Source organism: Lactuca saligna, chromosome 2, assembly GCF_052625555.1.
Source record: "Lactuca saligna cultivar CGN05327 chromosome 2, ASM5262555v1, whole genome shotgun sequence".
Classification (NCBI taxonomy): domain Eukaryota; kingdom Viridiplantae; phylum Streptophyta; class Magnoliopsida; order Asterales; family Asteraceae; genus Lactuca; species Lactuca saligna.
The window spans coordinates 156,517,784-156,530,040 of NC_136418.1; the positions used below are offsets into that span (position 1 = coordinate 156,517,784).

The window sequence follows — 12,257 nt, forward strand, 5'->3', positions numbered from 1 at the left end:
TTGCTACTAACACCTAAGAACTACTAGATTTGGGCCTCGTGCCTTGAGAATGTTTGAGAGTGTTTGGGAGAGGATTGATCAACTTCTAAGCAAGAAAACATTTCATTATATATGCAAAATTATAGGGCGCGTCGCGTCCTATACCACATGTCTCCATCTGGTTCATTTCCATGGGGAGGAAGGGCTGATTAAGATCGTGACACATGTCAACCTCTTGTTGTGCCATTGTAACACCTATAAAAATCAAGCCAATTTTATACTTTTTCAACCATTCAAAACCATTAAATTATTTCAAAGTGTTTTCAAGATAGTTTAAACATCAGAGTATCCCAGGAATCCAGATCATAAAATATGAGGATGTGCACGATCATGCTTTCGCCATCCTGCGATCATCTGAAGTACCTGAAACAAAATCCAAAACTGTAATCCAGAAGCTTAGTGAGTTCCCCCAAAATACTGATACACACAACAATATACACATAATCACAAACAACATACTATAGGTCCAATCAACCATTAGGTTGTAATACCCTAAGCACTCAATCATCTGGTTGGAATGCCAACATAATATGGTCCAATCGTACTCGGGATGGAATACCCTCGGCCTATAACCATCAGGTTGGAATGCCCACATACTATGAGTCCAATCATCCTCGGGATGGAATACTTATAGCCCACAACCATCGGGTTGGAATGCCCAGTTCTGTTGGCTCTCGTACAAAGCAGATTAGCCTCAACCACTAATCAAACATGTGCACATATATCAGATAATCACATAACAATCTATAAGCAGACAGACCGATCTAACAGATCATAATAGCATGATAACATCCTATTTACTAGGATACCGATCTAACAAATCATAATAGCATAATAACATCATATCTACCAGGATACCGATATAACAGATCATAATAGCATGATAACATCCTATCTACCAGGATACCGATCTAATAGATCATACGATACTCAAGCATATACAAATCATGATAACAATCCAAAAGGGTCGACCTTGGTGCCTTCGACCCTTGAGTATAGTGAGGAAGACCCACCTCACAAATGTCAAACTGTAGTGATAAGATCAAACTCTCGGATCACAACCACGAACTCCACCACCTATATTCACCATAGGACCACTTCCATAAATTCCTAATTTACTAAAATACCCCCCATAAGTCAAACCGATCAACCATTGGTCAAGGTCAAAGTCAACGGTCAAGGTCAACAGTCCATGTTGACCTAACTCGTCGAGTGCAACTTACAGACTCGTCAAGTCATTCCGGAACTTGAGAAATCGTGAAAACCATAGTTGACTCGCCGAGTTTCTAGACAACTCTCCGAGTCCATGCTTGTCTAAATGTTGGGAAAACCCTAACTGACTCGTCGAGTCCATGCAGAAACTCACAACGGCCAATATTCATCTGACTCGTTGAGTCGATGCGTTGCTACCGTACCGACTCCTTTCCCTTCACAAAAGAAGTACTTGAAACCAAAATTGAAAATCGTAAGCACAAAGCTTAGTGAGTTCCCCCATCATATCACATACCATACGTAGCACATACTGTCTAACATATCTGGGTACTATTTACCCCTTTGGTCTCTTTCAACCGGTAACTTTCCTAGCATATCAGGGTGCTAGCCAACCCCTTTGGTCCTTTCGACCGGTAACTTGCCTAGCATATCAGGGTACTGGCCTACCCCTTCGCTCCTGTCACACCCCCAAACCGGAAATGTGGAAACGTTCGGGGGCGGAGGACGTCATGTACAATATCATAACAATGCACAAAAGTAAAACAAGCAATAGCATCTATTACATTAATAGAATAGTTAATACATGTGTGTTCTTTGTATAGTTGTATGACACCAAAAATGTATAACGAAATAAACGACGAGTCTTGAACATGCTCCATCTTCTCAAAAACCTGTGCTCGTGTACCTGTCTACTGGTTCCCTGAGTATACAAGTTATTTTGAAAGAGAGTATCAACATTTAAGTTGGTGAGCTCATAAGCATTCTAGTGTCAAGTGTTTGCATTTGTTTCATGAAAATGTTTGTATTTTTCTAGTGAAAATGTTTGTATTCCTCCCAGAAAATCCTCTATTTTTGTTTTCTTAAATGAAAAGTAGTCTTCTACCCAAGACTTAACTGTTTGAATGTTTCTTCTCTTGTAATAGTGTAGAATGTATGTTTATACTTGAAATATTATAAAATGTATGTTTTCCATATTTGTAACAATCATTACTAGAAAAATAGTATGTATTTCTCATGTGAAAATATCACTGTATGAATGTAATGGAAAAATGAGGATTATAGTAGTATTGTGTAAAATAAACTACAAATGCATTAACTACCCTGTAACCAAACTGTTTAAATAATGTTAAAATGTGATTAAGGTTATAACCACGTTTGATTGACTAGTGTAAAACATGACGTTCTTCAAGCGTCAAAAATGTTATGACATTTGTCACCTGTAGACCTGCAGGTCCCACTGTAGCTAGCAACAAGATGTGAGATTGTCAATATTGTATAGATCTATACACAAACTTACGCTCTCCCTCCAGGAGACTCTGGTTATAAAACATGAATAACAAGAATATTGATATGCCATGAAATAGTATCTCACATTTTAGTTATCTTGTTCTTGTTATAGTATGCAAGTTCCTTTTTGTTATTGTAAATGAATATAATACTTTGTAATGAATAGTAATAATATGTGTGTATTGACTTATGTATGTTTCTCTATTCTAGAAAATAGTATGTATTGATCCTCTAAATTATACCTATTATAGTTTACTAGTATGTTTGCTTGAACTGTAACTGATTTGGAGAAAAGACTCAGTTGTTCAACATATGCAACTGAGCTAATTATGTTCTTTGAAAATGGGGTTTAATATTTATGTATATATTTAGCAAGTAAAATTATGATTTAGCCGAAAGTCGAACTAGTGATCCTACCCTAAGCCCACAACCAAACAAGGAACATAAGTTACGGTATTTAACAATAGTCCTAAGTTCGTTAAAGCATAATTATACATAAATATGCAAATGAATATGATTTTGATATAAACAAAATTCAAAAAATAATTTAAAAGAGTTTTAAAATGATTTTGATAGTACTTAAACATAAGAAATCCTTTTGTTTGTTTCCAGATGTAAATGTTTAACACAATTAAAGTGTGTTCTACTTGTATTCCCCCCCCCCCCCCTAAAACATTTAAAAAGGTAAATTGTAGGGGTATGAACTCACCTTATGTGAGTGATTTGTTTGCAAGTTCGATATAGGATGATTGTTTCCACAAGTGAAGTCCCGTAGCAAAATTGAGTCCTAAATAGCATTTTATGTAACATATATGCATACAATTAGTGTATATAATCACAAGAATGATAAGGAATTGGACTAATTTGTAAGTTTAACTTACAAAGAGAAGTGTTAGGAGCAAAATGGAAGGCTGCTAGGAGTTCACGGCTAGCCCCAAGAGTTCACGGCCCAAGAAGATCTTGGTGTTCTTGGGTTTCCGGTTGGATGTTCTTGATGAAATGAAGGAGATTCAAGGGTTTACGGTTGAGTGTTCTTGATTAAATGAAGAACACTTGAAGATCCATGCAAGATCATAAGAAGATTCAAAGGATGAAGGATGATAGTTGAGAGAGAATGGGTGTTCATGGTTGGAGTTCTTGAGAGAGAAAGGTGTGTTTTCAGCTGGGATTGAATAAGTGAGGAGGAGTTCACGGTCCAACCCCTATATAGGGTCAAAACTGATGGGACACCTTCGTTGGTTACCACACCGAATGGATAAGACCGAGGGTTCTCGGTTGTGAACCGAGGGTTTACGGCTGCAAACCGTTCGTGGTCCGAGGGTTTGTGGTTCGGACAAGTTCTCGGTTCTTGGTTCCAAATGTTTTCCTCCTTAAACACACAACACCTTTGAATACAAGGTATATACACCTAAAACTCATTAATCTAACCATATTAAGATAATTAAATAAATAAGTATGACCTTTATTTGATATGTTTGACTTTCTTGACTAAGATTGACTTTTACAATATTCGAAATTTGGGTTGTCAGAGCTCCTGTCGACCGGTACATCGCCTAGCATATCAGGGTGCTGGCCTACCCCTTCGGTCCTTTCGACCAGTACCAGGGACTATTTCACCCATACTCCTACCACATAGCATCCTAGTGCATAAACATATAAGTCATATACCACCTAGCTTATCCAGGTGATGGTATACCCCTTCGGCCCTATCAATCGGTACTGGGGTCTATCCTACCCCTCCTGCTACTATCACATAACATCATATCATACTAGCACATAAGCATAACAGATAATGACATACCTGATAATTATCACAAAGATAATAATATCTACTATAAATCTACTAGTGGGCCGGCATTGGTGCCTTCGACCCACTTCTACTGGAAGGTAACTCATCTCAATGTCGTGATGTAGCTGAACTATCCTCGGTGATGGGATCAACTCCTCTCAAACTCATACACATAATAATCTCCTTTAATTACTCTTTTATACACATAACTCCTTTAAGGGTCAACTATGGTCAATGGTCAAAGTCAAAGTCAACATCCTAGTCAAAGTCAACATCCTGGTTGACTCAACTCACTGAGTTGGTCCATCAACTCGTCGAGTTCCATAATATAGAATGAAGAAGTTATGTCATTCGGAATATGGGCGGTTCTTGACCCTAGCCAAGTACGTCGGGCGTACGTTAGGAGTACGTTGAGCGTACTGGCTCGACATCCGGATCGCAGAGGCTTCAGCATATGTTGGGCGTATGCATGGACTTGTATAAGTTAGGCCTCGGACCCACATGATTATAGCAGGTCATTTTTTGGGCTTAAGGCCACATTGGGGGTTCTTGGGCCATATTGGGCCTTAGAGGCCTTATAGTTGGTCTTGGATGCCTTTTTGAGCTTTTTATGGCTTTAGGCCTTAAGGGGAGGGAGGCCCATTGAGGCAGAGGTAAAGGAGTCCTTTTTGCCTTAAGTCAAGAAATAGGGTTTTGAACTTGAGTTCGAGATCATCATTTTAGAAGAAGAGCAATCATAAGAGAAGAAGAAGTCATTCGTTCGTGAAGAAACCCTAAATCGATTTTTAAAGGAGGAATATATCATTTATTGTTTTGTCAATAATTATTATGTCATGTCATAATAGTTAAGTCAAGTCATCATTTAACTTGTAAGAGTCAGTTACCAGTGGGTAATATTCGAACAAAACATATAGTTTGTTGGTGTTTTTTTTGTACAAAAAGTTTACTTGGATGGTGTTTTTTGAACATATCAAACTTGGGTGGTGTTTTTTTTTTGAACGATTTTGAAACATATAGTTACCTATTTGAGTCATTTCCTCTTGTTTTTTTTTTTTCCTTTATTTATTTTTTACCGGTTACCACAAAATCAAATTAGAAAAAAAATGAACTTTATTGATGTTTTTTGTACAAATATTTTATTTGGATGATGTTTTTTGGACACACCAAATTTAAATGATATTTTTTGAACGATTGTAAAACACAACTACCCATATAAATCATTTTTCAAAAAGCCATTTATGTAATATTTTCGAATTATTATTTTGTATTTTGTCTTTTCTCCATCAAGCGGCAGTGAGCCAGTGACCAAAATGGGGTTATTATTAGAAATTGGCGGGAAAATAGGACACACATTCCAGCGACACCGCCTAGTTTGAAATCCGAGGAGAAGAAGAATGGATGCGGAACCAAAACCATCGTCGTCGGAGGCGTCGTCTTGCTGGAGAAAAGAATTAGACACCAACCTTAAGAGGCTCCAATCTCTTCTATTCGGCGCCGACATCGCTCTCGAGAAGCGAGATTACTCTTATGCTCAACTACTCTCCCTCCGTCTCATCGGTTTCCTAGATTCTCAGTCCTTAAACGACGTAGACGAAGCCTTCATTCGTCCAATTCGCCGTGAAGCTCTCTCGAAACTGGATTCTGCTAGTCAATCACTGATTCCTGATTCGGATCGGTATTATGTCTATGCCTCTAAACAAACATATGCGAAACTATTACTGAAGTTGTTTTCTTGATAGAAATGTATCCACTGAATTTGTTGCTACCAATGAGATTCAGCTTTAATTCTCTGATTAAATGTAAGGTTTCTGTAAGCTATGGCATAGAAGTTAATGTAGTTCGTAATTTCAAATTAAGCTAGAATCCTAATTCAATTCTGTTTCAGTTATAATTTTACTGTGTAGGATCTGGATGGGAGAAATATCAGTTATGTTTGAATGGAACATTGTTGATGTTTGAAATCTAAATTGCAAACTTATCAGTTTTGTAAATTGGTTCCACCTGTTCGAAGTAAAATAATTTTATGGTTTATTAAGTTTTTTTTTTGGGTTATTCATGTTTATCCTTAGTTTCTGCAACATGTCACTGCAGTCAAGCGTTTGAGCAAGCTGGTAGAGATCCAGGGGTGGTTTTTCACAAGCAAGGGGATATCAACATTGAGAAAATTAAGCAATCAAAATATTTTAAAGCTCTTCTCCAACATTCTAAAGGAAATACTCTAAATGAGGTATTACTTGTTAGTGGCTGTATTTCTTCTTCACGTTTTATAGTCTTCTGTACACCTTTTCATGGTGCAATCAACTCATTTTTATATTGCTTTGAAAACTTCAACTAAATGTTTAATCACTGATGTAGAATAAGGATGAGTATTATAGTTTGATTGCAACACAATAAGATCTTATAAAATTCATTGACTAATGATGACAATCCATGTTAGGATGATGAACCTGAAAAGAAGGAAGATATCAGTGGCAAGACTTCAAAAGTTCTTATACATGGAAAATCAACAACCTTTTATGGAGGCATCTCAAGGACAAACAACAGTATACATAATAATTCTGTCAATTCAGTAGGAAATAATCTTGTTGAGGGTCGTGGTTTGTCTACATATATAAATTCTGAGGAAGAAAGAACAAATGGAAGTCATTTGAGACCAAAGCGATCTCGCATGGAAACCATTAGCCCAAAGAATGAAATACTCTTGTCTCCATCAAGCAAGAATGAAGCTGATACTGGTATTACTGGCAACGGTTTTGTCACTGCTAGAACAAAATTGGTATACATTTTAACTCTTGAAAATAGCTTCTTATAATCTCCATTGACCAAAATGATTATAGATTTATGATGCATGTTCTTTATGCCACAGGAAATGGATGTGAGGCAAAAGAGAGGGATGACTGGATCACCAAGTTCTTCAGTTTCCCCACAAAGTGATGGAAACAACAGAGGCTATGGTGTCAAATCCTATCCACAACGCCGTGGAATCCGTGGTTTTGTTCCCCCTATTAGATCCAACGGGGGTAATACTGGAAATGTAACTTCACGTGGAAATTCAACAAAAGGTGAAGATGCATTAGATGATTCAACAAAAAGATGGTAAGTAAAGTAATAAGCTCAATACTTGGTTGTTAAATGTTAACATAACAAAGCAAAATCAAACATGGTTCTATAACTTTTGTTCATTTTAACTTTTTACCTATGATTACAGCATGGATGCGCTATGTGGTCCTGATGGTGAACTTCCAGAGAAGTTAAGGAATTTAGAGCCTCGCCTTATTGAGCACATTAGTAATGAGATAATGGATGGTAAACCCAATGTTCATTGGGATGATATTGGTAAGAGTTTTTTCATTTTCCATAAACTTTTAAGTTATTTCTAACAAGATTTTGATATATTGTCATCTTAATTACAGCTGGATTGCATCATGCGAAAAAATGTGTTACAGAAATGGTGATATGGCCTTTGTTACGCCCTGATATTTTTGAAGGTTGTCGTTCCCCAGGAAGAGGGCTTCTTTTATTTGGCCCACCAGTAAGTGCAATGTACAATAGTAATTTAGTATAATATCATGACAAAAAGTCATTTTTTTAAAATTTGGTTGAATCGTTTTTCTTGGTTTAGGGAACGGGTAAAACTATGATAGGTAAAGCTATTGCTGGAGAGTGTAATGCAACATTTTTTTACATATCTGCAAGTTCATTGACCAGTAAATGGGTATGGATTGATTCTTTTAAGCATGATAAGTTTGTAGATGTTCATGTTCTATTATATGTAATGTATCCAAGTAAAGATGTTATAAAATGATGAATGTAGATTGGAGAGGGTGAAAAGCTAGTGAGGGCTCTTTTTGGAGTTGCCAGCTGTCGTCAGCCAGCTGTAATATTTGTGGATGAAATTGATTCTCTGCTGTCCCAGGTATGTCACATTTAGACTTAGTCAGTAGCTTTGATGATTTTATTTAAATACTTAAAACCATATAGTCTTATTGGATTCTTCACTTTTTTGCAACTTAATTAATAATTACTACTGCAGCGTAAGTCAGATGGTGAGCATGAGTCAAGCAGGCGACTTAAAACACAGTTTCTCATTGAAATGGAAGGATTTGATAGTGGAAGTGAACAGATTCTACTCATAGGTGATCTTTAAAATCCAAAATTTTTCTGATGTTTATTCATCTTTTATAACATTCCAATACTTAAAGAGTCGTTTCATATCCTACTGCAACTGCAAAAGCCAGTAGTGTACTTCAAACTCTATCACTACAAAGAAAGGTTAAACTCAAGAAACAGCAACATATTTTTGTTGGTTTGTTTATTGTAGCATGCTACTTTCAGTTTTTCCTATTACAATATTATACTTTGAAAAATCTGACCACCTATGGCAATGCTAATAAAAAGCACTTTTGATTGCTTTGCTATAATTGGGTATATCTTTTAAAGTACAATGTTCTAATAAGTACAATGCTATTTAGATTTTTCGAAGTACACTGCCTTAATAAATAAGGGGACAAAATAGTTGTAATGGAAAGAAATGAAAGTGGGATGCTATAACACACAAATGACAATATGCTGCTAAATGGCAGATTAAGAGCTTTATATCCACTTCTGTTTTTAGTGCAAAAATCTCACTTGCAAGTTTATCTACTTCTAAAATGGCAGGAGCGACAAATAGACCACAAGAGTTAGATGAGGCAGCTAGGAGGCGATTGACAAAGAGACTTTATATTCCACTCCCTTCCTCAGGTGCAAGTGCAACTTTGATTTATCTTTTTTTTCTTTAAAATTCCTTATGCTACTTATACAAGGCTAATTATGTAATTATGTCTTGGTTGTAAAGAAGCAAGAGCCTGGATAGTCCGTAATCTTTTGAACAAGGATGGCCTTCTTAAACTCTCAACAGAGGATATTGATACCATATGCAAATTAACAGATGGTATTCTTTTATTTCTAATTTTTTTCCCTCAATTTGATGTATGTTTTACTCTTACCTTACTTGTACTTTGATTTTTTAGGGTATTCAGGATCTGATATGAAGAATTTAGTCAAAGATGCTTCCATGGGTCCACTCAGGGAGGCTTTGAGACAAGGCACTGAAATTACTAAACTTAAAAAGGAGGATATGAGGCCAGTTAGTCTACAGGTATATACTTTGAAGTTTGAAGTTAGCATGGATTATGAACTCTTATTAACTGAAAAATCATTGGTGGCTGTTTATTAACAAAGAGTTTGCTAGTTTTAATAAAAGTAATGTTATATTTGGTTTGTCTGTTGTCACACACTATATTTGTAGGACTTTGAGAATGCGCTACAGGAGGTGAGACCTTCTGTTTCTCTGGATGAACTTGGCACATATGAAATTTGGAATAATCAATTTGGGAGCTTATCGCCATCAACAAAGTAGCTTCCAAGTAAATTTCATATTTAGTTTATTCATAACTTGAAGGGCGCAAGTTTCTAAGCTTCTCTTGTTTAAGAACTTGAAATTGTTTCAAAATGCTCAATGACAACTATTTTTACTCCATAATCAAACGGTTCTTGTTACTTCTTGTATATATTCACTAAATTGGAACGCCATGGCTGTTAAATGGAAGGAATCCAACATATTTGCTTAGATTAATTACACAAAAGCAAGGTAGGATTTTTTATTTTTATTTTTCACTCTCTTGATGGTTATAGTGCTATTAGGTTTGTAAGTTGGGGTTTTTGGGGATAGTGAAGTAGATGATAAAGAAATTTCAATGGATGTTGAGGTGATGGTATAATAACCTTAAGAGATGAAGATTATACCTCCATTAAGTGTCAGTTTTCACATATTGTGAATGCAATGTTGAGTGAAATCCTAAACTTTGGAATTTAAGGTGAACCACTTGGATTGAAGTAATGGGGTTGCTAAAATTGTTCGAGCATATTGGTTAGAACCCAAATTTGGTGAATAAGTTTATTTGGAGTAGAGAATTCACCCTGAATAAGAATTTGGTTGATAGTACCTGTTTATGCCCGTTTTGTATGTGTCTATGGGCCTGGAATATAAGTTTTTTTTAAAAAAATGGTATACTTTTGATAGTGGGATGTTAAAAGAAAGTCATGTTTACATAGTTATACACCTTGCGTTCATCTTATAAGCAATTAATCAAAACATTAGCTTCAAGATTTGTTGCTAGACTTAGATGAATTGACGCGAATAGGTGCCCCTTAGCAAAAGATTGAAGGTTTAAGTCTCATTGGGGACAAATACTAGCAAAAGATTGAAGGTTTAAGTCTCATTGGGGACAAAATATGTTGATTTAAGAGTAGAGTAGTGGTTACATGTATAGGTGTAAAAAAATTCCAATTGACATACAACACTAGAAAATAGTGTAACAAAAGTTCCTTTGGACAAGCAAATACAAACCTTTCAATGCTCATGTTTCCGGTACTTGGTAATTTGGGTATGCCAAACTAGTTCAACATCTTCATTTGCCTAACCTAATTATGGAATCAAAACCATATCATAAGGCTTATGATATGGTTTTGATTATGGCTTTGCTCATTAGGCCTTATGGTATACTCATAACGAACATGTTCGTGGTCTATGTGGCCACGAACAAAAAATGTGAACACCACCTCATACTCTTAGGGGTGGCTAGTGGTGGAAAAATTTGTGATCAAATGTGGTGGGGAGAACGGACAACAACATCCAATAATTTTTTTTTCTCTCTCCATGTCTCTATCTCTCTCTACCTCTCTCTACATTTTAATTAATTCAAAAATAAAAAAAATAAGAATATAGTGGTGGGCATCCCATAAGTTTAGTTGTTTAATGTGGTGATGAGGTGGCATCCACCATTATAGTGGTTAGTGGTGGGTACAACAGATGACCTTACATTATATTACCAACATACCACTATAGTGGTTAGTGGTGGACATAACGGATGACCTTACATTATATTACCAACATGCTGCATTAGGCAATGCACTACTAAAAAAATCAAAGGTAAATTATGATAAAAAGAGAATATCCTCCTTAGAGCATGTTTGAGATTGTTTTTCAAACTTCTTATTGACTTTTTGGAAAAGCCAATTTTTTGAAAAAATCATTTTTCATTGAAAAGTTAACAAACACTTTTTTAACTTATTGACTTTTTGAAAAACCAATAAACTATTTTAAGAAGCATTCTCAAATACCCCCTTAATCGTGTCAATTAGTAATATATTTTTAAACATGAATATTCTTCTGATTAAAAGGACAATATTTGTTTCCTAAAATTAATATCTTAAAAATGCCATGAAGATAAATCAAACAACCAAGAATTTAAAATTTTCTTTCGTAACCTCATGTAAAACTACATGTAAACAATCTGCAAGCAAACATCACCGAATAACCACGGAACTTAAGAACCGAAACCTCAAAGGAGACATGGAGTAACCTGTAACCAGAAAATTAATTAAATACGTTTTACAACACCCATGGTGAATATGTGTTATCAATGCCAACAAGTGCACATCCAGGTAGTTATCACTTCTGCGCCTAAAGACCTATTTAGAATGTTCAGTCAATGTCACTAATCACAATCGCAAATCAGAGAGGCCTTGAGACAAGGCACTGGAATTATTTACTTAAAATGGAGGATATGAGACAATAACTAGTAAAAGGTGCATCATACTATAGATACACAGATAGAGTTTGCTAGCACTTAGAAGAGCATAATTATTACGTTTATCTGTTGACTCAATTGTAGGACTTTGAGGATGCACTAAAGGAGGTGAGACCTTCTGTTTCTAAGAATGAACTTGGCAAATATGACCAATTTGGAAGTTTATCGACATCAAAAACCATGTAGCTTTTTCATGTAAATTCAGTTCATTTGTAAATTGATGTTGGGACACATTTGAAAGTTTGGTTGTGTGCTCTCTCAGTTTTGGAACTTGGAACTTTTTTCAAAATGCTCAA

At 35.8% G+C, this 12,257-nt stretch overlaps 1 protein-coding gene across 1 annotated transcript; it reads left to right on the top strand.

Moving 5' to 3' along the window:
- Nucleotides 1-5,677: 5,677 nt before the first annotated feature.
- Nucleotides 5,678-9,906, top strand: LOC145029255 (P-loop containing nucleoside triphosphate hydrolases superfamily protein). The gene is made up of 13 exons (XM_078977848.1): nucleotides 5,678-6,002; nucleotides 6,419-6,554; nucleotides 6,765-7,103; nucleotides 7,194-7,423; nucleotides 7,536-7,663; nucleotides 7,741-7,859; nucleotides 7,950-8,042; nucleotides 8,142-8,243; nucleotides 8,361-8,463; nucleotides 8,987-9,070; nucleotides 9,165-9,260; nucleotides 9,340-9,467; nucleotides 9,618-9,906. Exons 1-13 carry the CDS (start codon nucleotides 5,722-5,724, stop codon nucleotides 9,726-9,728), a joined length of 1,950 nt encoding a protein of 649 aa, XP_078833974.1. The 5' UTR covers nucleotides 5,678-5,721; the 3' UTR covers nucleotides 9,729-9,906.
- The last annotated feature ends 2,351 nt before the right edge of the window (nucleotides 9,907-12,257 follow it).

Coding starts and splice junctions, on each gene's coding strand:
- LOC145029255 (XM_078977848.1), top strand. CDS start 5,722: ATGGATGCGGAACCAAAACCATCGTCGTCGGAGGCGTCGTCTTGCTGG. Junction 7,424..7,535: donor GATGATTCAACAAAAAGATG/GTAAGTAAAGTA, acceptor CTATGATTACAG/CATGGATGCGCTATGTGGTC. Junction 8,464..8,986: donor TGAACAGATTCTACTCATAG/GTGATCTTTAAA, acceptor CTAAAATGGCAG/GAGCGACAAATAGACCACAA.